General features: G+C 41.0%; 1 protein-coding gene across 4 annotated transcripts in view; it reads right to left on the bottom strand.

Annotated features, from left to right (window-relative positions):
• LOC107042064 (N-terminal kinase-like protein) overlaps nucleotides 1-26,072 on the bottom strand; it is a gene marked incomplete at its 5' end in the record, with an annotated part of 139,881 nt that overhangs the window by 99,371 nt on the left and 14,438 nt on the right. For all 4 annotated transcript variants that reach the window (XM_015262937.2, XM_015262934.2, XM_015262936.2 and 1 more), the window contains 2 exon segments: nucleotides 6,195-6,447; nucleotides 6,569-6,790. In XM_015262937.2, the coding sequence (XP_015118423.1) occupies nucleotides 6,195-6,447; nucleotides 6,569-6,790 (475 nt within the window).

Genomic DNA, 26,072 nt, shown 5'->3' on the forward strand with positions numbered 1-26,072 from the left:
TAACCATAACTATAGTTATAGATACCCATAGTTATAAATAGGGGAGAGTGGGGCAAAACGAAACATGGAGGAAAATGAAACACTCGAAAAACGACTGTTTGACGCAATTCAAGCAGAAAACATTTTTTTTATTGAATATTTCTTTTATTAACTTTTGTTTATTCTTGAGAGTACTGATGAGAATAATAATTTTCCATTCAGTAGAATGGATTCTCAATAATGAAAAAAAAGGTGATAAACAAAAGTTGATGGAAAAAAAATTTTTTGCTTGAATTGCGTCAGTCGTTTTCCAACTGTTTCGTTTTGCCCCACTCTCCCCTATATTATTGCAGACATCTGAAATAAGACCACATATTCTATCATCAAAGCTCTAAATTGGTTGGGAGAGTCACTCCCACTTCGATTGAAGATATATGTTTTTTATTTGTTGTGAAAAACAAACAAAAATAATTAATTCCTTAATTTAGCGTAGTTACACGTCAATGTCATCGGAAAAGAATTTTGAGAGAGAATATAAAAAAAAAATTTTCGTTGGAAATTTTCTCACCTACAAGACGGGTTTTCTGACCTTTTCTGTCGACCTCACGCATTATCGACGGAAATCATTTCAATTTCTTTAGCGTCATGTATTGATATGTATATGCTAACCATCTTACGGCACCTAAAAAATCGTAAAGGTGTTCTACAACGTGAGTCTCGAACCCCTTCATCCCTACACTATTGAAGTTATATAAGAAAACAAGTGAATAATTGCATTTATTGTAAATGAGTATAGTTATTGTTGCTAATAAAATTTGCTTCCAAATAGATTCTCCTTTTAGGATTCTTATTCTACTATGCATTTCTATTCTTTATTCATACTACTCTCATCAATTAAAATGCCATCAAATTTTGGCGTACTATTGCGTTCTTTCAAATGATCGGACATTTTAACTAACATTCTAACAAGACTCTAATACTGTTTCAGTCACAACGTCCACTCAACGTCCAATTGCGGTTTCATCGTTATTTGATCGGGCTACAATCAAGATTTAGTCAGACTTTAGTGGGCATTTCATTAGGGTTTAATCAGTATTTAGTGAAAGTTTAACCCAGATTTAGTGAGGAGTTAGTCGGCATAATGAATCAATACGAATAAATATCCAACATAATATGCTGATATCTGAAGTTCACAAATATTAAAAGATCATGACGCTATTGTGTAACGTGATAAGAAATGGTATATTTCAACTCGATTTCTTAAAAAAAATGCTTTGATGCTTTCTTCAGGATTGAAACAAATTTTTCGAATGTTTCGAATTTGTCCGAATGTTATTTTGTCAAAACAAATATAATTTCAAAACTCTTTCAATATTGTCCGAATGTAAAGTATGGAAATCCAAACGATTTTTTCGCTCAGGAAGTACAATTTCGGTTGATTTCAGAATAAGTCGGTGCTTGAAAAACCGTCGACGCATTAGATTGTTCTGATGGTCAACGCTCCGCGATCACCAACCCCGACACGTCCACCAATTCTTTCTCAACTTCGTGACTAAATTTCGAACTCATGGAAGCCATCAGCACTCCCGAAACGCGAATTTTCGAACACCTTGAGAATCAGTCGTGAGTCACCTCGCGGATAATAAACATACCCTGGCGAAAATAATATGAAATTGGTCAATCCTTTCGTATTCTTTGAGTAAACCAATATTTGGCGCTTACAAGTGATTTTGAGAGAAGTTAAAAGTGATCGTGCGGGAATCGGGATGGGACTACTGTTGTCTTCAGCCGAAATTTATATTTTTCCGAACCGTAAAAGGACATGGTTAAACAGACCTTGCTTAACTCATGAAAATGTATATCCTCGCGTACTCGGATGTTGCCAAGTCTCAGGACAGCACATTGAAATTGAAATTATCAACTCTTGAAAGAGCTATGAATGCAACGCTCTTTTCGGGCAATAAACTCTTGTGTAGTATTAAATTAATAAGAACTTATAACTTAATTTAAGAAACTTGGTGTACTTGCAAAGTATATTCACGAGTGAATATCACAACACACTCACTGTAAAATTGGGATTAACGCAGAAATTTCAACACTTAAAGATTGGATTACCAAAGGAAATATATTCCTCAATTGTGAGTATCTCAAACTTCTTCAAAATTTGTAAAAAAAAAACTTATCCAGGGGTAGGGAGCTCGTTAGTAGAATCGCAGTGATGTATCTAAAAAATGTGTAAAATATAGTATAAAAGGGGACCGACGTCCAATGGTAGCGGTGGCTAAGTCGTTAGTTCGGCTTGGCCACTAGGAGGTCGTGGGTTCGAATCCCAGTCCGATCGGGTTTTTTAACTTCTGGAAACAGGGGTTGGGGGCTCGAAAGGGTGGCTGGGCTTCGGATCCCGACTGGGGGGGACCCTTAACTTCCGGTAAAGGGGGTTAAGGGGCTCACCTGGGGCGGATTCTGGGATCCATCTTACCTCGACTCTGGGCGAGCGGGAGGTTCCTAATAGAGGAATCGACTGTACCGACAGAGGTTTTCTGTGGTTTCATCGGTTTCTCGTAGGAGCAAATGCGGTACAGTGTAGCAAGTCGGCCACAGCCGCAAGGTTAGGTAGAGGGTAGATAGCGGAGTAAACCAAAGAGTTTAAAATGCCTTGAATAAAAAAAAAATATAAAAGGGGATATCTTCCGGCATTTCCGTTTGTTTAATAATCCTTCCCTCAAATCCCTGATCATTTAAAAACAAAAAGGTTTTTAATTGTAATAAATCAAGGCAGAAAAGAAACAGGTCTCTTTATCACTTTCCTATGGATAATTTTGGTTGGAAGTTTTAGATCATTAACAATAAAAACTTAAAGTAGTTCCATTATTGGCTTTCGGATGGATGCTGCGTTTGGTTTCAGCATTGCGGCGGCGTTTCGCAAACATTGCACTCTGCATCTTCAGGGCTATGAGCTCCGATTCTAAGCTCCGATGTCTGAGGGTAGTCCTTTTATGCCTTCCCCTGTGATGGTGGGGGTAGAGGAAGGGAGGGGGGTCAGCCAATCATATGTTTTTACTGATCAGCTGATCAATTAAAAAACCGGGATGACGGTTTTCCAAATAGGGGTCACTTGATATCCTCTGTCCCTTTTGAGGTTGTTAGGGTTTCTGTAGATCTCCAAGCCTTCTCGGTATTTCCTTTCGAAATATCCTTGAGACTTGGCCAACATTCTGGCTTGATCGTACTCGATCCTATGTCCAGTGTCCATCCAATTTTCAGCAAGTGCAGACTGTTGTAAGTGACCGTATTTGGAGCACCTTTGATGTTCCTTGATCCGTGTACTGATCTTCCTCCCGGTTTCACCCATGTACCCTTTTCCGCATGAGCAGGGGATCTCGTACACTCCTAGTGTACTCAGAGGCGGTCTCCGATCTTTCGCACTCGGTAGCATCTGTCCAATCTTCTTTGAGGGTTGGAAGATTGTTCGGATGTTGTGTTTACCGAGTACTCTGTTGATGCGTTCAGTGGTGCCTCTCAGGTAGGGGAGGAGGGCCACTTTAGGTTTCTCCCAATTTTCTTCAGGATTAATCTCCTCCAGAGGAGATGAGAGCTTGCTTTGTAGCTTTCGCGTGACCTTTCGAATTTGTTGGATGTTATATCCATTCTTGGTCATAGCTGTCTCTAGATGTTCAACATCGCTGTTGACGTTGGAGCGTTGGGAGATTGTAAGAGCTCTGTACATTAGGGAGCTAATAACAGAGTTCTTTTGAGAGGGGTGTTGATGGGAGGCGGCATTGAGGTACCTGTCTGTGTGGGTCGGCTTGCGATATACTTGATGACCCAGAGTGCCATCCTCATTGTGACGAACCAAGACATCCAGAAATGGGAGGCATCCGTTCTGCTCAATTTCCATGGTAAACTTGATGCTCGGGAGCTGAGCATTCAAGAACTCCAGGAATTGGTTTAGACCAGTTCCCCATGTGGCCAGATGACAAAGGTATCGTCCACATACCTGAAACACACAGCAGGTTTCTGCGCTGCTGACTTCAAAGCTTCGTTCTCGAAGTGTCCCATGAATATAGTTGCAATGATCGCGGAGATGGGAGAACCCATTGCAGCTCCCGATTTTTGCTCATAGAACTCTTCTTCGAACTGGAAGTATGTGGAGGTCAAGCAGTGCTCAATCAAGGGGCGGAATTGGGGAGAGATGTCGTTAGACTCCTTGATTATTACCAAGATTTCCGGAATTGGGACGTTGGTGAATTCTATTCTACATCAAAACTCACTAGGATATCGTCTGGAGAAGTCCTGAGATTCTTCAGTTTGTTGACGAAATCCAGCGAGTTCTGTATGTATGAACCGCTGGCCAGTCAACTTTTGGAGTGGTTTCGTGAGAAACTCCAATGTTGCTGACGATGGGCCGGAGAGGAACAGACTCTTTATGGATTTTGGGAAGTCCATAGAGTCTAAGAGGGAAGAATTCTTTGGGAGTGAGGAATTTTGTCAGATCAGCTGAGAGTCCAGCCTTCTTCAGGAGATCAGTAGTTTGGCGCTCAATAGTACGAGTAGGATCTTTTCTGAGCTTTGTGTAAATTCGGGAGTCACCCAACATCGCACAGAGCTTTCCGGAGTAGTCATCCTTATCCATAACCACCGTGGCATTGCCTTTATCGGCCGGAAGAATGATGAGATTATTATTCTCCTTTAGACTACGCAGTGCAAGATGTTCCTCCCTAGTAATATTGTCACTACGCGGAGTAACCTTGTGGAGAATGTTGGACAACTACCTCCGGATCTCATCACTGGTCTCCTGAGGCAGATGGTAGATCGCTGTTTCGATCCAACTAATAATTGCCTCAGTAGGGATCTTTTTAGGAGTAACAGCGAAGTTGTGTCCTTTCGCCAACACAGACACTTGTGCTTCACTGAGATCATATTTGTTGAGATTCTTCAGTGTGGGTGAGGGTCGGGACTTTTTCCTGGGGGAGCAGCTTCTTGAACTTACTCTTCTGATTCTCGGTCCTCATCTCGGCTGTTCGGACTGCTTGTTTATGTGTAACACGATCAAGAGTCTCTCACAGCTGAGAATCCAACGTCTGAGCCAGAAGAATGTGAAGATCGAGAAGCTGTCTGAAGAGATTGGCCAGGTTCTTTTTGGCCGCTGCAATTCTCTCTTTTACCAGTCTCAGTGAAGCCTGGCGGAGGATGGCTTTGCCTGTCTCGAGGAAACAGGGTTCCTCAAGCGGAGGAATTTTGGTACCATTTGATGGTCACGGCACCTTTTCAAAAAAGTGAGGAAGCACAGTTGGACGTGCAAGGACTTCCTAAGTTTGGTGAATAAATTCACCGACCCACGCATAGCCTCTCCGTGGAGGCGTTTAATCTTAGTTTTAAGGCTTTCGCGGTTATGATTAATGACATTATTGGCTTCCGGATGGATCAGCTGATCAATTAAAACATGATTGGCTGATCCCTCCCCCTCCCTTCCCCTACCCCCACCATCACAGGGGAAGCCATAAAAGGACTACCCTCAGACATCGTAGCTCAGAATCGAAGCTCACAGCCCTGAAGATGCAGACTGTAATATTTGCGAAGCGTCGGCGCAATGCTGAAACCAAACGTGGCATCCATCCGGAAGCCAATAATTTCATTAATCATGACCGCGAAAGCCTTAAAACTAAGACTTAAAGTAGTTCTTCGACGCTGGACATCTCAGGACATCACAATATTATTGATGATTTTTTCAGTAATCATGAAAAAGCCGAATTTATTTTTCAAATCGCGTAAACCAGATGCTGTAACTCAACAACCTATGGTGCGATTCCGATGATATTCTGATCAAATAAAGAGAGTATTAATTATTATTATCATTGATATCAAATTTTTAAGCCATAATTGATTCCGTTTTGATAAAAAAAAATTTATGTCGTTGTTTTAACAAATGTAATTCTGAAAACATTCATTTTTTCGAATCTTTATGGAAAATTAAATTTTAACTGATGTCAATAGATAGAGTTTATTAAACTCTAGGTTCACGAAAAAAAAATCGTTAAATTCGATAGATCTTACGAAAGTTAAAAAAAGACCACATATGTACATGCATACAAACACCTTCTAAAAACCGCATATTCGAACTTTTTAAACTATATTTAGTTACCCTAATATGAAAAATTGGAAACTTAATTTTGATCGATTACAACGCGTCCATTCGGAAGCAAAAAAAACATTACCCATCGATTCTCGAAGGCCAGGGTCCTCAGAAACCCTTTCGAGCTTTGACAAGAACCCCCGTATAGTACGGAACGCATGATCTCTAACGCTCTTATCAGCGTCAGTCGTTAATGGACACAACGCAGGAAGAATACGATTTGCAACTTCTTGAAGAAGATAGTACTGCTGAGTAATTGCGAGTGCTGATAGACTGGCACTTCTAGCAGGGGGGAAAGGATCTCTCGTACCACGAATGAACGCCCCGATCAGTACCTTTAATTAATTGATTTATTTATTCAGTTATCTATTTATTCATTCCTCTATTGATTTATTTTAGATAAATATGTAATAGAAATTAAATAATAGAAAAGATATGTAACAAATGAGGATTTACCTTTTGACGAATCTGCGGGTGGAGGTGTTGAGCAATTTTTCCCAGACAAACGGTAGTATTAGTCCTGATCCCCCCTTGCTCATCACTGGACTGTAATTTCGCAAAGTATCTAAGGACTTCGACATTGAGATTATTATAATCCAATTTTGGTGCTAAGTGAACCACGGACTTGATGGTTTGTTCTCGAACAGCTGGATTTGTATCCAAAAAACCACGTGCTACCTAGAATACATGAAATAGTGTCCGTTAATGTGTGACGGAATTTTGTGAAAATTCCGCCACCTGTACGAGAGTTCATCGGATGGAAAGAAATCAACGGAAATTTTATTGAATAAAATTGTAAAGGGTGAGTAGATAATAAGTAAGTCATAGTAATAAGAGAGAGAGTCGCGATTGGTCTTCCCAAAATTAGCATCCCTACCGTAAGGAGATGCAATACTCTTGTTTCTAACTCTAGCTCTTGGATTACGGCTTTCATGGACATTAGAACATCAACATCCGCGCAAATATGAAGTTCAATTCAATTAAAAAGTACGGAAAAATAATCAAGAGTATCGATCCACGTTGAAAAAGAGTAAAAATATGAATATTCCATTTTGAGCAATAATAATTTATTTGCTTATTTAAAGTTCCAGTTATTTTTCAGTTTATTATCGGATTTAGAGGAATTATAATTTCGGTTGCGAATTAGAGTAAATTTACGGTCATTCGTATTTACTGTTTTTGACTTATTTACTTTTTAGCCTCGCGATTTCTGAGTGGGACGAGTATCCACTGTGGTTCGTGCCCAATAGACTGAGCCTCCCGGTGAGATCTCGTTGATCTCGTTGAGTGTACGTTGCTGATCGCCGAGGGTGAGCTGAAATGCTCACGCTCCCTGGCTTATGCGTTCTGTGGGGTTATTGGAATTACTCGTACGGTTGGAAGGCCATGTAGATGACCCACTTATCTACATGGATTGCCATAACTGCCTATCATTTTCTATTTCCGAGCTTTCTTCGGTTAAAAATAACAGTTTCCGGTGAATATTTATCTATAGTACATTGTCGCTTGTGGTCGATCGGTGGCTTGGCGCAGTGGGTAAGTTCGTTGCCTCACATGCGAAAGGTTCCAAGTTCAAATCCCGGCCGGGTAGAATGGTGCGATCTAACCATTTAAAGTCTTGATCATCATCGCAGTATACCCTAACCGGGTCGAAGCGATGTAAAATAACGATTAAAAAAAAAAATTCTCACTTGTTAAGGTAAAAACCCCCACCAACAGCTAGACGGCGCGTCAGTCGCGCCACTTCTAGCGTTTGAGATGGGTCCCCCAGATAAATAATTACTCACGAGATAACACACAACTGATATTTATTAATTATAAGCTCTGATATATAAAATAATTAAAACTTTGGAAAGCGAATAATGCAACGTGCCAGACGTATGGCGCTAAGAGAAAAATCGAGGTTTTAAGGCTTGTTTCCGTGGGACATGACGGGTTCCCGTCGGTAGGATGGTTGGTTACCATCAAGCGAAGTGTTCGCAGCGGGAGCTGCCGGAGACGGGGTCGCCACATCCACTCTCCCCCCAGTAACCTTCGAGGACTTCGAAGGGAGCGAAAAAGTCTTATCTTTCCTGGTTTCAAAATGAGGAGGCTCGTCCATGATTCTAACTGGTCGCTGGGGCTGACTTGTTTGAAGTTCCCTAATGGCATTCGTGGGTTCTGTATGGAACGAGACAGTCTTTTTTCTTTGAGCGTAAGTACGAAGAGGTCTGTGCATGGTTCCGAGTGGCAGCTGGGGCTGAACAGTCTCTGGTTGATCAACCAACTGGGAACCATGACAATCTGCAGGCACCTGGACTTGCTGAGCTTGTTGAGAGTTCTGCTGCTGTCAAGAGTCCTCCTTGCCAATGTAAGCGGGCTTAAGTCTGTCCACAGAGACGACTTTTTCCATATCAACATTGATTTTGAAGACATAGTCATCCAGGCGCTCCAGGACTTCATGCGGTCCAGAGTAAGGGGGCTCCAAGGGCCGTTTAACTGCATAAATACGCAGAAAGACCGAGAAAATCCGAGATTTCGTGTGATGAGCTATAGTTGTAGGCCGGAATGCTGGGATGTACTCTCGGAACTTCTCAAAAAAAATCTGTGGGTCCGCTGGCATGTCCTCGGAGACAAAAAATTCGCCCGGGACTCTTAGACTCGTGCCAAATACCAGGTCAGCCGGTGAGGCGTTTAAATCTTCCTTGTAACAGTTTCGAAGACCAAGGTGCACAGTGGGCAGGACTTCAGGTCAAGGGGCTTAGGGCTGAGTGTCCTGTGCCACCTTTCAACCCGTTGGATTGCGGGTGGTACGGCATGGTCCTGATGCGATTGGCTCCAACCAGTCGGGTCAAGACTGTGAAAAGAGCAGACTCGAACTGAGAGCCCTAATCAATGGTGACAGGTATCCCGAACTGAGCAATCCAGTTTGCATAGAAGGCATCGCAGACGGTGTCAGCTGACATGTCCTGCAGAGGAACAGCAACTGGCCAACTAGAGAATCTATCAATAATTGTGAGAGAGGTATCTGAACTGATTGACGACTAGAAGTTCGATGAGGTCTAGATGAATATGATTGAATCGATTGTCAGGTACGTCGATGTGCTTGGGTGTCATTGGATCTTAGAACGCTGGCACGCAATACAGTTGCGAGACCACCCAAGTGCATCTTTCTTGATGCCTGGCCAGAAGAACTTCTGCTTGAGAGTGCGAGGGGTGATTCGACCACTGGGATGGGACAGCCCATGCACAGTATCGAAGGCTACTCGGCGTAAACTTTTGGGAATGAAGGGCCTCACAACACCGTATAAAATGTCACAGTAAATGGACGTTTTGCCATCGATGGATAAACGTTGAAGTTTGAGTGACGTGTTGTTGTCAATCAGCTGCTGGAGCACCTCATCATTCTGCTGCTCTTGTTCAATTCTCTCGGCACTCAGGATATTAATGGTCAGTCACTCAGGATATTAATGGATATTAATGGCGTTGATCCTGGAGAGAGCGTCAGCCACTACGTTCTCTTCTCCCTTCAGATACACGATCTCCGTGGTGAACTGCGATATGAAGTCGTGCTGATTAAGTTGACGTGGTAAGGCTTTATCTGCTTTCTGTGAAAAAGCGTAGACCAACGGCTTGTGGTCAGTTTTAATGATGAATTGACGACCCTCGAGGATGTGCCGAAAGAATTTAATGGTTGCAAAAATCCTAAGCAACTCTCTGTCATACGTACTGTATTTAGTTTTTGTGGAGCTGAGTTTCCTCGAGAAAAATCCCACTGACTTCCAAATATCGTTCTCGAACTGCTCTAACGCGGCGCCTATGGCTGAGTCGGAGGCATCAGTTGTAAAAGAGAGAGGTACAGTTGATCATAGGAACGCTGTACGAGCAGCTTCAGCGATACTCCGCTTGCATTTCTCAAGAGCCTGTTCAGTGTCTGGTGTCCTTGGAACTTTACGTTTGTCTTTCCTTTTGGAATTCTTGAGGAATGAGTTGAGCGGTGCTTGTAGCTCTGGGGCATTTCAGACACACTTGCGATAGTAATTAATTATCCCCAGAAAACAACGAAGGTCAGTGATGGTCTCTGGTTTGGGATAGCAGAGGATAGCCTCAACACGATCATCTGGAGGTTTGTACCCATCTTTGTTGATCGTGTAACCGAGATTAGCGACCTCTTTCCCGAAATCGCACTTACTGGCGTTGATCGTTTGTTTTGACGTAGAATGGTGAAAACTTGCTCCCGGCTCTTGAGATGTTCTTCGTGGTTGTCAGACGCCACAATAAGATCATCGATGAAACAGCCGACGAAGTCCAAACCCCTCAGGATATTGTCCATGTGCCGTTGAAAAGTCTGTGTTGCGTTGCGTAACCCAAGAGGCATAGAGCCATAGATATTTGATGGTAGGCACGTACTAAATCAATGGTTGAAAAGATCTTTTTACCGCGCAGACGTTGAAAAAGATCCTCAGGAACAGAGATTGGGTATCGATTAGGGACCGTTTAAACGTTCAGTCGCCTGAAATCACCAGTGGTACGCGAGCCGCCTAATTTCTTAGGTACCATGTGGATACGGCTTGCCCACTGACTACTGGAAGGCGGAATAACACTAAGCTCTAAGAGAAGATTGATGTCATTCTTAGCTGCTTTAAGTTTGTCACCAGCCAATCTGCGTACTCACTCCACCACCGGGGGCCCGTGGTGACAATATGGTGGGCCACCTCAGGACTATTACGGGAAGCTGGGATGATGCTGGGTTTGGTGATGTCAATAAATTTGTGCAGAAGATCGACATACCTCTGATCGTCGTGAATGTTGGAGGAAACATGCTGATCCGCAGTTATGATACCATATTCCGTGGTTTCAGCAAGTTCTCCAGTAGTGATGAGAGTGATGCCAATGGGTCGATGGGGCGATGTTGCTTGAGGTCTATCAGCAGGCCAACGTGTATGATGAAATCAGCCCCGATGATTGCGAACTGAACGTCTGTAATGATGAAGGGTTAGGTGAAGGTGCGGCGGAGCCCAAGATTGAGCGACATGGGTTGATGTCCATAAGTGTTGATGCTGGTGGAATTAGCTGCGTAGAGCTGGAAATCAGATGCTTCTAATTTTTGCTTGACAAAGGCTTGTGATAGAAGAGAAACGACTGAGCCAGAGTCAACAAGAAACTTAAGGTGTGATGACTTGTCATAGACATGTAGGCGGTATTCTCTGATTGGTGAAACGAGGTTACTGCTGTCGCCAACCGCCTGAACTGTGGACGACAGCTCAGCTAGTTTCCTGAGTTGGCCGGGGCCTTGTAAGTACAGGGATATAGTCACCGCAAGGGCCTTGTCACCAAACCTGCTGTAATAAAAGCATTGACCAGGTGTTGCTGGAGTTCGTGAGCGAGATCTTGAACTTCTCCTGTCGCCTCTGCTGAGTTTAGCTGATAACTCATGCACTGATGGTTTAAGTGATTCAACCGACCTCTCAAGAGCACTCAGCCTGACCTCAGTTGTTCTGTTGTCCTGTCTGTGGTGTGGTGTGGACAGACCAGTCGGGTTGTTTCCAACTGCCATGACTCCAGTATTCATTGCCAGGTTATGAGGGTTAAGAAACATGGCCTGGAAGTTGGTGGCCATGATTTGGGAGCTGGTGTGATTCTCCATAGCGTTATCAGCAGCTTCAGCGAGCTCGTCCCGGGTGCTGTTGTTCTGCACAGCCTTGAGAATCTTGCAAATCATGTCAGAGAGGAGGGCCAGCCCTCTGCTGCGTAGTATTTTCTCAGATGCTCTCGTACCAGCTAGTTTTCTCATCTGTCACAGGAATTGACTGGGCTTCTTATTGCCAAGCTCCAGTTCTGTCAGCAATTTATACAACTGGCGATCAACTGAGTCAGTGAAGCACTTGATGAGGTTGATTTTTAGGAATGTGTACTTATCTGTGTCTGGTGGCGCTCTGAGGATGTCGGACACCTCTTGAAGGATCTCCGGTTTTAGGGCAGATACGACGGCTCCGTACATTGTGTTGTCATTCCTGATGTTCCTGGTAGAGAACTGGGCTTCTATGTGAATAAACCACAGCTCAGAGTCCTTGGTCCAAAACTCTGGCAACTTGAGCTGAGTTTGGACCGGGAAAACTCCCAAATAATTCTTGTTGAATAAGTTATTGTTGCTGGGTCAACAGTTGTTGCGGTAGTTGTTAGTCCTGGGCCGCTTGATCTGCAGCGGTCGATTCATCAGGGTTCATTGTTCGAGTTGGTCAACGTTCGATCGTCATTATATTTGTGTATGATGTGTGTGTGTTGAGGTGACTCATGGATAATTTGGGGTTCGAATCTTGTAATTCGTAATCCGCAGGGATCACGTCGGGGTCACCAATTTTAGCGTTTGTGATGGGTTCCCCAGGTACATAATTACTCACGAGATAACACACAACTGATATTTATTAATTATAAGCTCCCATATATAAAATAATTGAAACTTTCAAAAGCGAATAATGCAGCGTATCAGACGTGTGGCGCTAAGAGAAAAATCGAGGTTTTTAAGGCTTGTTTCCGTAGGCGACGATGGGGTCCCGTCGGTAAAGATGGTTGGTTACCATCAGGCGAAGTGTTCGCAGCGGTAGCTGCCGGAGACGGGGTCGCCACACACTCAGCTGCAACCCGCCGGCCGCTATGCCAGATTGGGCGATTTTTTGCCGTTTGGGCTACCTGGAGACCGCGCGCGGCGATTCGAAAACGACGGAAAAAGCCCAACGCCCAAATAGGCTCTATCATGATTTTTCCAGGCGATATTGAGCTGCGTTGATATCCAGGTGAAACTCTTCGAATTATCCGACCGGAACCAACATTTCAGAAGTTTTAATTAAAAAAAAATCATGAGTATTCAATTTCTCTCAATTGAAGCATGTCCGCGAAGCTCCGCCTTCATCAGAATATTGAGAATTGATTGATCGAGATTATGAGTTCAAAATCAAATCGACTCAGAGTGTGTCGGGGAGGTAACATAAACATAAACAATGATTTCATAAAGAGAAAAAACAGAGACGTCTTTGTTTTTGGGCGACGATATTTATTTGGTCTTTGTGACCAGCATTTCATTTAGTTTCTCAGAGAAATCCGAAGTGTTCAGACGATATCGAATCATAAACAATGGGAAAATGGGAAAAATATCCTAAAAAGTACAAGAAGAAATGGGAAAATTCATCCGAGTTCCAAGGTATGTATCGATACTAGAACGATATTTATGTGAACCACGATCCATACTTATGAGGTTTGAAATATTTTCACATGTTTCTAAATTCGTTTAAATATTTTTGATATCTTTTTTCTAGCATGCTTGAAGAAGAATGAAGACCCTAATACTCTTAATCAAGAAGCATACTGTTCTTTTTGTAAGAAGAGCATTAGGGCTAAAAAAAATGACCTTGCAAAGCATGCTTCATCGACACTCATCGCCAGAATGCCGCTGGATTTCAGAAACAAAAAACTTTGAAAGACTGCAGTGTGAAAATTGTCGACGAAGAGAGTAAAAAAACAGGTCTCAAGTTGGCCGTTTCCATCGCTGCACACAGTTCAATTAAATCCATGGACCATATGGGAGAACTGATTGAAGAATTAGGAAACGATGGTCGACTCGTGAATTTGCAACTCCACCGAACGAAATGGTCCAAATTAATAACAAATGTTATCTTACCAGCTCTCTTGGAACAACTAGTTAACAACATTGCCAATTCTCCCTACTCACTCATTCTTGATGAGTCTACAGACGTGTCGATGAAAAAATTCATGGCAGTGTGTTCGATATTTCAGTGTTGAAAAAACAAAAATTGTTACCGATTTTTTGGGCTTGATTGGTATGACTAATACTACTGCTGAAATATTGTATGAAAAACTCACTGAATTTCTAAAGAGCATTAAGATCCCCATTAAGAACCTCGTGAGGTTTGGAACTGATGGTGCAAGTAATATGTGCGGTTGCACTCATTCGCTATTCTACTAAGAAACCGAGTGTCATTACCTCAACTACTTCTCATCAAGTATGTTTGTCACTCGTTACACCTATGCAGTTCCCAGGCCTCTGAGGCTTTACCATCATCATTGAAATATCTTGTTCGAGAAACACGCCGTTGGTTTTATTTGAGCCCTATTCGACTCCAACAATATCGCAAGTTATTCAACTTAATCAGCGACAACAGTAAAACACTTCTAAAACTTGTATCCCTCTGTACTACCAGGCGGTTGGCATGGGGAGGTGCTGTTGATCGGATCTTGGACCAATGGTTAGAGCTCAAAACGCACTTTCAAATGGCTGGAAATGCGAAATGTTATAAATCAAGAGAACTAGCAGGGTTGTATAATGATTGCAGTCATCATCTGTATTTACTATTTCTGAAATCCATTTTGCCCGAGATTAATGAGACAAATCTCTTGTTGCAAAGCACTGAACAAGAAGTCGACAAAGTTTACGATGCTCTGTGGGTATTGGTGATGTCTGTGGCGAGTAGGGTTCTGAAGCCTGCCTTCTTAGAGAAAGTTCAAAGAAATGAAGGTGTAAAGATTATTCAAGAGCCCCTTGATGATCTACTCGCAATTCAATCGATTGATGATGGACTATGGGATCGAATTCACGAAAACAGCTGCGAAATATCAAATGAAACCAGGAGTTCATGATGACATTCGAGTGAGGTGTAGGGAGTATCTCGTAGTCCTGACGAAAGAACTAGTTAAACACATACCTAGTCATCTATCCATTTTGAAAAAGTGCACCAAATTCACTCCGAATCGAATACTATGTACAGCTCCGAAAGTCCTCCTGAATGATTTACCCACTACTCTTCTACGTGAAGGCATCAGTGAACGTTCAGTGCAGAACCAGCTACGAAAATTGTCGTTCGCAAATTGGGGGGAGTATTTTTCCGAGGAAGTTCTGCTGAATACGTCTGAATTCTGGGCTCATGTTTACAACTTCAAAACTGTGGGGGGAGCACAACCATTCAGAGAGCTCGTGCATTTTGCATTAACGGTACTTTGTTTACCATTGAGTAATGCCATGGTAGAACGAATCTTTTCTATCATGAAGGTTGTAAAGACAAAAATTCGAAATAAAATGAACCAAGATACACTTTCGGCAATTCTAAGAATCCGTGAGTTTTTTTCATCTTAGTACGACTTGCTGCATCTCATTCAATCCAACTCCAAAAATGTATTCTCTCTTTAACTCCAGAATGTACGATAGAATGTCCACTGCAATTACTCACGATGGACCTTCGACTTCTACTACCACTGAAGAGGATTCATTGGAAGAAACATTGACATTATTCGTCGCAGATCAAGTTGATGAATTCGAAGATCTTTAAAAACCACACTCAAGGAGGAAAATGATGTCAAAAAGTAGATAGAACGATATAAAAAATATTCATTGTCATCTCAATATTTTTTATTATAACGATTCCAAATAAAATTTCGTACAAAATATTTTCGTTTGCTGAGTATCTATTTTTTCTTTTTTTTTTTTTTCAAGTTAGCGTGCATTTCGAATTTCAAGCAGTTTTATGGTGATTTTGAGCTATTTGATTTGGCAGTTATATCCGGCGGTTTTGGGCTACTAATTTCATTCGAGTGGGCTCCCTACCACTCAACCCATCTGGCATCCGGTTTAGAAAACAGAGTTCAACGCAAGCCGCTGAGAGAAGCACATCGAAGACGGGTAACCAAAGTAGAGTTCAGAGGATTCAGAGGTTTGGCGGACGAAACACCACCGGCCCCCGTACGACGAAAACAGTAAGTTTTGCTTTCATTTCATGTCTCTCTTCGGAAGAGAAGTGCATTTTATCCCTAGTGTGCCTCAGTGGAACCCCAGTGAAACTGCACCGACCCTCGGAACGAATGAATTCGAGATGCATTCCTCCTTCATCAAGACTCGCCTAGATGAGTGAACAAGTGCACCAAGAAGTGCATAGAATCCTCGTCAGAATCCTCGACCTCCCCCTGAATGTCCACAATCCAGTGAGGCCCCCTTTTCGGTGGAAAACATGGAGAAAACCCACGAAAGGCAAACGCACATGGCTCATTTGTACAACATGACGCCGTTCTACCCTCTCGGACAATGTGAGGCTTTGGAGAACAATTAATGCACCGTTCGTGTGCATAATTAGTTCTCAATTAACTCCAGAGGGTTGATGAAGTGTTTTTGAACATCCTGAGAGGGATTCGGCTAAATGAATGCATAAGAGGTATTCCATGTCAAATCGACCAGTCGTTGACGCTGACCTCTTCAAAAATCAACGGCAATTTTTTCAGTAATAGAGGTATATGAAACCCTATCTCCTGAATTTTTTCAGATTTTTTAAATAATCCACTACAGAGATATGATTTTTTCAAGTTTTTCTGGTTTTTCTAGCGTAACTACCGTACTATTTGACCGATTTCAATAAGTAAAAAAAGAAAATCTTCGTCTCTTCATGGCCCATTGGGATATATTTTTTTCATATTTTTTATTTTGCTTCCTGATACCTAAAACGTCGAAATTCTAAAAAAATGAAGGAAAAACTGAAATTTTTCTAAATATGACACGTTTGATTTTTTTGAAAAAATTCACAAAGCTTTGGGATTTAAAAACAAATTTTTTGAGCGCTACCGGAAAGTGGTAATCGGTCTGGATCTATTTTATTTCGATTTTTTTCAGTGTTGTTTTCATTTTTCAATCCATGCTGATATTGAATGTTGGGGATTTTGAATTTCCCGCGCTTATTCTCCATTTTATATCACATGTCATGCCCCTCACCTCCTACGCTCGGGGCAATGCACCGAATTGCTCTCAGTGGCTGATTTCATTTGTTTTCGAACTGCGCCGTTTTTTTTTTAGGTTAATACAGTCTACCCGTCATTCACGAGATATTTCCTCACTTCTACAAATATTGTTACTATTATCGTATTGATATGAGGTTTATTCGAGTATTTATTCCTCAATCTAATCTATTGTTCCTTGTTGTACCTTGTGACCCGTATGGCCCTTATGACCTTAAAGGTCCCTGCGGGCCGCAGGAGCACAAAGATCACCTCCGTTACCCCTCCTTGTAACATAAAATAGACTTAATCAGATAATCAAGTAAGGGACTTTGACCCTCTAGACCCTCGTAATGTATTGTTCCTTGTTGTACTTTGCGACCCGTATGGCCCTTATGACCTTAAAGGTCCCTGCGGGCCGCAGGAGAACAAAGATCACCTCTGTTACACCCCTCCTTGTAACATGAAATAGACTTAATCAAATAATCAAGTAAGGGAGTTTGACCCTCTTGACCCTCGAAATCTTTTGTTCCTTGTTGTACCTTGTGACCCGTATGGCCCTTATGACCTTAAAGGTCCCTGCGGGCCGCAGGAGAACAAAGATCACCTCTGTTACACCCCTCCTTGTAACATGAAATAGACTTAATCAAATAATCAAGTAAGGGAGTTTGACCCTCTTGACCCTCGAAATCTATTGTTCCTTGTTGAACCTTGTGACCCGTATGGCCAAATAAGTGAATATCGTGAAAGTCTTGGATTGTTTCTCTTCTGTGGAGATTTGCCTCTGACTAATATCTCTAATTCTATTACACAATTTATTCTAATCATGCCATCAAAAACATTCAACCGTTGCTGCAATCCTCCCAAACTAAAAAAACACAATATGCGGAAAAGCTTACGACGAGCCACTGACGCCCAGATGAGGAGGTGGAATTTAACCATTAATGATTATCTATGCGGACAGAGAAAAGACACTGTATCATTGATGGTCGCTCGAAGCATCAATGATACAGACGATGTTAATAGCATGGACACAGTACAATCTCAATCTCAACTAAATGATATTATTAATGCGGCTGGCCCTTCAGGAACTTCTGCTGCTGGTTCAAGGACAAACGATAATATAAATCTTGGAAGTGGACAGGGCGATGTTATTTCTCAATCGCAAATGTCGGATTTTGCAAACGGAGGTAAGATATTTTTCAAAAATCCTAACTCCAAACTTCTTGACAAGACAAATCGCTCGTCCTACAAAAATTCTTCAATCTACATCAGGTTCATCATTGATCAGTGGGGAATCGTTCACTTCGTCTAGCGCCGAATCCTATGAAATAATTCAGAAATCAGTATCAGAATTGAGTGTTGGCACAATGCTCCCAGTAATTAATCAAGCATTAGGAATGCTTGATGAATCACCGATTCCATTGAAAAAATTGAATCGAACTTCAGATGCTTGGCTTGATCAAAAATCTTTCAGAGTAGGCCAAACATTGAAACGCAAGCTTGGTGGTGAAATTATTGATCCAATATCTCCACAAGATGCCATAGCTTTGATGAACGTAATTTGGCGTTTAAAAGACAAATTCCACGACGAACATTTGAGCAATGGAGAGAGGATTCAAATCCTCACTATACTTCCTCCAGAGTGGTGTTGAAAAAATTCAAGAGATCATGAAAACATCATCGTATCTAGTGAAGAAGGCCAGAGAGTTGTTCAAGGAGGAGGGGATTTTATCAATACCTGAAAAAAAAAGGTATGCATTCTTATGTCTGCATTGTTGTTTTATGCAGATCAATGTTTTATGTTCAATCGGACTTTATTTGTCTAAAATATACGATGGCTTAATTATAGGACATTCTATTGCTGAGGAAACAAAACGAAGAGTTATTGAAGTTTATAATGATGATAGAGTGAGTTCAAATATGCCAGGGATGAAAGACTTCGTGTCCGTTCGAACTGAAGACGGGAAAAAAGTTCACATTCAAAAACGACTAATCCTATCCAATCTCAATGAAACTCACAAGTTCTTCACAGAGGAAAACCGTGATTGTGAAATTGGATTATCAATGTTTGCTTCTTTGAGATCCAAACATTGTGTTTTGGCAGGTGGAACTGGGACGCACACTGTGTGTGTTTGTGCTACTCATGAGAACGTGAAATTGATGCTCTTAGGTAGTTATCGTTTCCATCGTTATAGTTTCATTTTTGCTTTCTATGCGTTTAATATCACTGGAATTCCCATGGGGAGTTGGTAGAGCGATTCATAAGGGTTCAGTCGATTTGATCTCAGAAATTTTTATTATGTTTCTGCAGGAAGTAATCTGAAGACACTAACGAAGGACATGGAATATCCTTTGAACGATTATTCTGATTTCTTGGACGATAAAGAACGATCAGAAGAGTGCTATCTCGGCAGTTGTCAAGAATGTCCACGTGGTGCTATGCTGTGTAATTACATCGTCGAAGCGTTGCAAGATCACGACATCGACACTGTTACTTACAAGCAATGGATATCGAAGCCTGGGACGACACTCACAACATGTATTCAAGATACCATTGAATTCGCCCAAGATCTTTGTGAGAAATTAGAAAATCTGTTGGTTCATGATTTTATTGCTAAACAACAGGCTGCCTTCCTAAAATCATCGAAAGAAGCACTTCAAACTGGACAATTCCTCGTTGTATGTGACTTCACAGAGAATTATGCATTCGTTATTCAGAACGCTGCTCCGGGTTTTCACTGGAATAACAATTCAGTCACAATTTATCCCGTTGTCCTTTATTACTGAGACAACGATTGTATTGTGCACAAGAGCCTTGTTATAATGTCTGATTGCTTAGTTCATGATGCAGTAGCTGTTTTTGTTTTCTCGAAAATCATAAATGAGTTCATCAAATCCATTTGTGAGTCTCCTGAAAGAGTCTTCTATTTCTCGGACGGAGCACAATACAAGAACTACAAGAATTTGATCAACATCTATAACCATGCAAACGATTTCGAGGTACCAGCTGAATGGCATTATTTTGCTTCAGCCCATGGGAAGGGACCCTGCGACGGTGTAGGAGGCACAGTGAAGAGGCAAGCTGCTAGAGCTAGTTGACAACTACCGCCAGATCGTAAAATAACTACAGGTGAAGAACTGTACTCATGGGCGAGTGATCCATCACATTTACCAAATATTGGAGTACGATACAGCCCTGCAGAAGATTATCAAGCAGCATTGGATTTCTTTGGAGGTCGATTTGACGAAGCAAAGCCTACCATCAACACAAAAGATCCACTGTGTCATACCCCTGGGGAATGGTAAAGTTGTAGCTAGAAGATTCTCCCACTCGAGTAAATGTATACTCCTGACCATTCTCAAAACCGAAGAAGAACTCAAAAAAAGTGGAAGAGTGAAAAAAACCAATCCAGAACCAGCGCAAAACAGGAAAACAAACAAAAAACAGAAAAAGAAGAAGAAATAATAACAATTCACAAACAACTCGAAAAGTTTTCGATGGTGATTTCGTTTCACTTTCTACGAACATTGAAAGTATTTTATGATAACTTAAACTTTTAGAACATTCAATGTCATCATGAATTGAAAAATGAAAAAACGAAAACTGAAAAAAATCGAAATAAAATAGATTCAGACCGATTACCATTTTCCGGTAACGCTAAAAAAATTTGTTTTTAGATCCCAAAGCTTTGTGAATTTTTTCGAAAAAATCAAACGTGTCATATTTAGAAAAATTTCATTTTTCCTTCATTTTTCTAGAATTTCGACGTTTCAGGTATCAGGAAGCAGAAGAAACAATATGAAAAAAATATATCCCAATGGGCCATGAAGAGACGAAGATTTTCTTTTTTTACTTATTGAAATCCGTCAAATAGTACGGTAGTTATGCTAGAAAAACTTGCAAAAATCATATTTCTGTAGTGGATTATCTAAAAAATCTGAAAAAATTCAGGAGATAAGTTTTCATATACCTCTATTACTGAAAAAATTTCCGTTGATTTTTGAAGAGGTCAGGGTCAACGACTGGTCGATTTGACATGGAATACCTCATAACGAAGTGCACGCATGCTCTCCATGCGTCATGGACGTAGCAGTGCACGTTAGGGGCATAGTTGTTTATCCGAGCGAGTTGCAGCCTCGATTGAGTGCTGTTCTAGCTCGATAAAGTCCCCTAATGCATGAATTAATTAATCTAAGGCTTCGCGTTGTCACGGGACTCCTGAAATCAAAAATATGAGGCTCGTGAGCTCCCTGAAATAGGGGACGCCACGACGCTCATGATGGAGAATACACTCGAGGCTGCAGGCGCAATGGCCCCTTTGAGTGACTTTTTGCTTCCCCAAAGTTTCCCATCATTTTAGTTTGGTTTAACTGTCACAATTCAACGGATTTTCATCACGAAGGAGTTCGACCTGTCTATGGATCCTCCTGCACTCCAATTTCTGGATAGAGCTGAGTGATCATAGGTAGAGACCTTTCCAGACCCCTTACATTTTCCCCTTCGTGCATATTTCTCTTTCAAAAATGACTCGACTGCTCTCACTCTCGATAATTAATTTTTGTTAAGTGAAAATTAGAGAGATTAAGATTGTATTTGAGTCATTTAATTTCCATTTAATCGAAGCTTCTTTATTCTTGAAATTCCCGATTTTCTAGATGATTAAGTGGATTTTAACTCGATTTTCTTTCTGATTGGATTTCTCGTAATTTCGTTATATTTGCGACCCCGTTTCTAAGGCCGAGCGACTGGATTCACCCCGCGCTCCGAATTTTCTCCCGAGGTAGCTAGGCATAATTCTGATTTTCCCAATCCCAGTTAGATATTTATTTTCTTGTTTCGTTTCCTTACGTCTACGGTTGTGGTTCTGTTGATTCCGTGTTGTTAAAAATCGACTGGCGCCCAACGGCAGTTTCTCGGAAGAGCGGCTGGCATTTTTATCGGTTTGGTTCCGGAGGATTTTGGGAAAGTTGGAGAGGAAGAGGCCGAAGGTGACAAACTCCGGCTGCCTTCGTTCAGGAATTTTCGTTGCGGACGGAAGACTTTGGGTTCTGTTTGGTTCATAAGGAAATCGCCGTCACAAATGGATAATCAATTGAAGTTTCTCGACCGTTGCAATATTTCGATCAGCGTCAATCATAATTACGACAAGATTGAATAGTTGGAAAGAAGAAAGAAATTCTTCTTATCAACAGGTGTCTTCCTTTATGTTCTTTTATTTAGGGCAAATTTTTGGAGGACTTAACCTAGGATTAAGGTACAGTTAAGCTTCACACCATTGAGCTCAATCAATCTGAGGTCCTGACTCGGAATTAACTATAACAATCGTGACTGAGGTTAATCATGATTGAATAACCCAGAAACTGGTCCTTAATAGTGCAATCATTCCAAAACTTCTTAAGAACAATTTTCAAATTGCTGGAAACAATTTAAAATTAAGTGAATCTGAACATTTTTTCTTACAAGGAACACTACGCAGGTGTCCCCCTCCGATTTCGATGAAACTTAAATATGTTATAAGGGATCCAAAAATAAGGGACAGGTATTTTTTTTTAGCTGCCCATGTTGGGTTTTAGGGGGTGAAAGTGCTCTCTGAAGTTGACCACCTCTCGAGGTCATTTTTCGATTGCACACATAAGGAAGCTTTTTGAACAACTCTTTCGCAGTGTATCATGAAGGTCACAAGGAATGATGAAAATGCGAATTAGAACCGTCTCCGGGAGGTGAAATGTGGAGGGTAAACTACCCTTGTGAAAATTCATTTTTCTCAAAGAAAAAAAACGTTTGATGGAAATACCATGGGATAAATTCCATTTGAAAAAGTCGAAAAAAATACAGAATACCTGTTTTGATTTTTTTTTGAATCGAAATTTAAAACTTAAAAAAATAGATTTTTCGTGAATTGCGAAATTTCAAACTTTTTCCTGTACAAAACGAAGCTTACGGCTAATGATGAGGAAAACCATTGGGACAGGATCCAGGAGTGGTGTCGGGGATGTTAACCCTTGGGAGGGGGGGGGGGAATTTTTTTTAATAAGGGAGAAAAAATATCGATGAGAATTTTACGAAACACATTTCGTTCGAAAGCATGAGACAATTTAAAGCACATATTTAGGATTTTTCCGCAAATTAGAATTTTAAGGTAAGAAATATCGATTCTTTGAAAAATTATGGGTTTTATGTCAAGTCGTGCAATAAGTCGAGTTTATCGCACGCTGCGCTTCGCGCAGCCTGCTCAAAACTCGACTTCTGCACGACTTGACATAAAATATTATAGAGCACTCGGTAATAAATTTCGTTTTCAACGAATGTGTAGTTTACAGGCCGAGCCGAAGGCGAGGTCTGTACACACATTCGTTGAAAACGAAATTTGTGCCCTTGTACTCTAATATACTATTAAATTGTTTGTTATAATAGACTGATCTTACACGGAATGATAAGTGAAACAATTGAAATAGTCTTCGGGAGTGGAACCTGAGGGCTTAAAAATCCTGATGGTATTTAATCGAATCGATCGGACCAACCTCATTCATTTTCAAAAGAAATCAGTAATGACCATGAATCTAAAAAATTTTACCGAGGGCCAGAGTAGAGATTCCATTAAATGGCTTCCATTTCCAATTTGGAAAAATGAGTTATGATGAAATATTTTGAGAAATTCAAATTTTCATCTGTCTATGAACGTGAATGGGTGGTACAAAGAAGAGCCGATGATTTTGTATAGTAAATAATGGATCGATGATAAAATGTATTTCGGTTGCTCTTATCGCTTCGATGTGATATCGTTTTCAATGAGACGTAAATGGCGACATATGACAATACCATTCTGTTTGATAATGCAGAACCACAACTGAAGAATATTCGGGAGTTGTAAACATATTGATGCAAATGGCTCATTTGTTATCTGAGGATGAAATTACTCTGATCAATATAACTTATACGATATCAATGTTTTTCACTTCCATCCCTCTTGTGAATTACAATCAGTCTATGAACATACATCGAAGAGAAAAGTAGTTTTTCGGTGAGTGTCGTGCTCTATACTTGTTCTACCATGAAAGTTAATCCGATCAACGTTATCTGCACTTCTGATGGCAACATTTGAAGTTCTCAATCTTGCTGAAACACCCGTGGATAACGAGGAACGTGAATTAGCAGACACGTTCGAAAGGATATTGATTCAATCAATGGAGGAATATAATGGAGTTGATATGATCGAAGAAACATCCCTGGATTTTCAAGAGCCTTATAAAGATATCGAAATGATAGCGGTCGAGGATAAATAATTTCAACCGCATACAGAAGAATCACCTGACAGTTGTTCGGAGGATGAGGAACCTGCAGATTTCGAATATAAAAAAAATGCCGTTGACTTCTGGAGAAGTGAAAAAAAGAAGAAGAATCTAGAGAGATTCTTCTTCTTCATCCTCAGATAACAAATGCGCCATTTGCATAAAAAAAAAAAATTCTAAGAGAATCAGAATTTAGAGAGAAAAAATTTCCGCTTCACCTAGCCGGGAATCGAACCCGGGGCTCCCGGATACGCGCCGGGCACTCTTACCGACCAAGCTAGCGGGAACCACAGAAATTCACTCTCAAATTCACCTCATACACGGCCTAACCTCCTTTAGGCATTATAGAAACTGTTTCTCATCGATTCAGGAAGGTGAAATCGCGTAGACAATTACGACGCTGGGCGAATCAAATCAATAAAAGAGGGACATCATGGAGAAGTTGAAACGCATTTCGGAGTACACATTAAAGAATATGAAGAATGCTATCGATGCAGGTTTGATCGTCCACGATACTGACCTCCGAAGGTGGGCCCTGCAAGCCTGGAACGAAATCGGCTTCGAAGACGTTCGTTTTACAGCTTCGTCCAAGTGGTTGCATTATTTCAAATGAGCACACCGCATAACATCCCGGAAGATTAACAAATTCATCACCAGAAAAACATTAGAGACTCGGGAAGAGTTACAAAAAGAAGCGGGCGAATTCCTCCTGAAAGTTCGGTCTTATTGGGATACGTATGGCCCAGAAAACATTTATAATACTGATCANAAGCGGACGAATTCCTCCTGAAAGTTCGGTCTTATTGGGATACGTATGGCCCAGAAAACATTTATAATACTGATCAAAATGGTTTCCAATTGGAAATTCATTCAGGGCGAACGTTAGCTGAAGAAGGTACTAAACAAGTAGCGTGCGTCGTACAATCGATACCTTCAACGACGCGTAGTTATTCAGTACAACCTCTAATTTCTGCTGATGGAAAATTACTTTCACCTCTCTTCCTGGTTTTGAATGAACCTTCTGGAACTTTCGGTCTAATAGTGGAGCAAAATCTCTTCAAACCTGCGAATGTGTTCATCACCGCTTCAAAATCGGGAAAACTCACTTCACGTATGACAATATTTAAGACCTAAGAAACATGATATGTTCTATACAATAATTAGAATTATCATCTAGTACTTGATTTTTCAGAGTATTTCAAAAGGTGGTTCAAGGAAGTCTTTTTCCCAAACGTGGGTCCTAGAAGTCTACTGTTAATCGATTCCTGAAGCGGACACTGTCCTCAAGTCGTGAAAGAAACTACTCCTCCGGATAAAGAATTATTCACTATGTTGATACCAAAGGGGACTACTGGAAAAATTCAACCCCTTGACGTATATGGTTTTAGGATATGGAAGAATTATGTTCGTCATTTTTCGGATAGTGTCGTCCTAATGGACTATGATATTAATTTACATTTGCGGAACAATATCATAAAGTTACAGTCTTTAGTCCATAATCAATTATCATCACCAAGGTATCAAAATTTATTTCTTTATGCTTGGTTTCAGAGTGGTTACATTTCTAAAAAACCAGATGAATTCGAAAATCCTGTCGATTTTGCATTCGGGCAATCATCTCATCCGCACTATGATATTGAAGGCTGTTCCAATATTGCAGTAGTCAGATGCTCATGGTGCAAAAAATCACTTTGTTTGCTGCATTTTTTTGAAGAATATCATTTTTGTACGCATTACGTCCCCTAATACTATCTATACTGTAGATTGATCCCAACATAAAGTATGCCGATTGAGAACATAATACTAGAAGGAATAAATGGTCTGAGCTTCTATAATAATATCAATGTATATTCTGAATTCCATCATTTGGGGATTACTACCATTATTGTTTCCTTTCCATATCGGATCTTCATTCAATCCT

Source organism: Diachasma alloeum, unplaced genomic scaffold (genome assembly GCF_001412515.2).
Source record: "Diachasma alloeum isolate Michigan unplaced genomic scaffold, Dall2.0 Dall_scaffold_00409, whole genome shotgun sequence".
Classification (NCBI taxonomy): Eukaryota; Metazoa; Arthropoda; class Insecta; order Hymenoptera; family Braconidae; genus Diachasma; species Diachasma alloeum.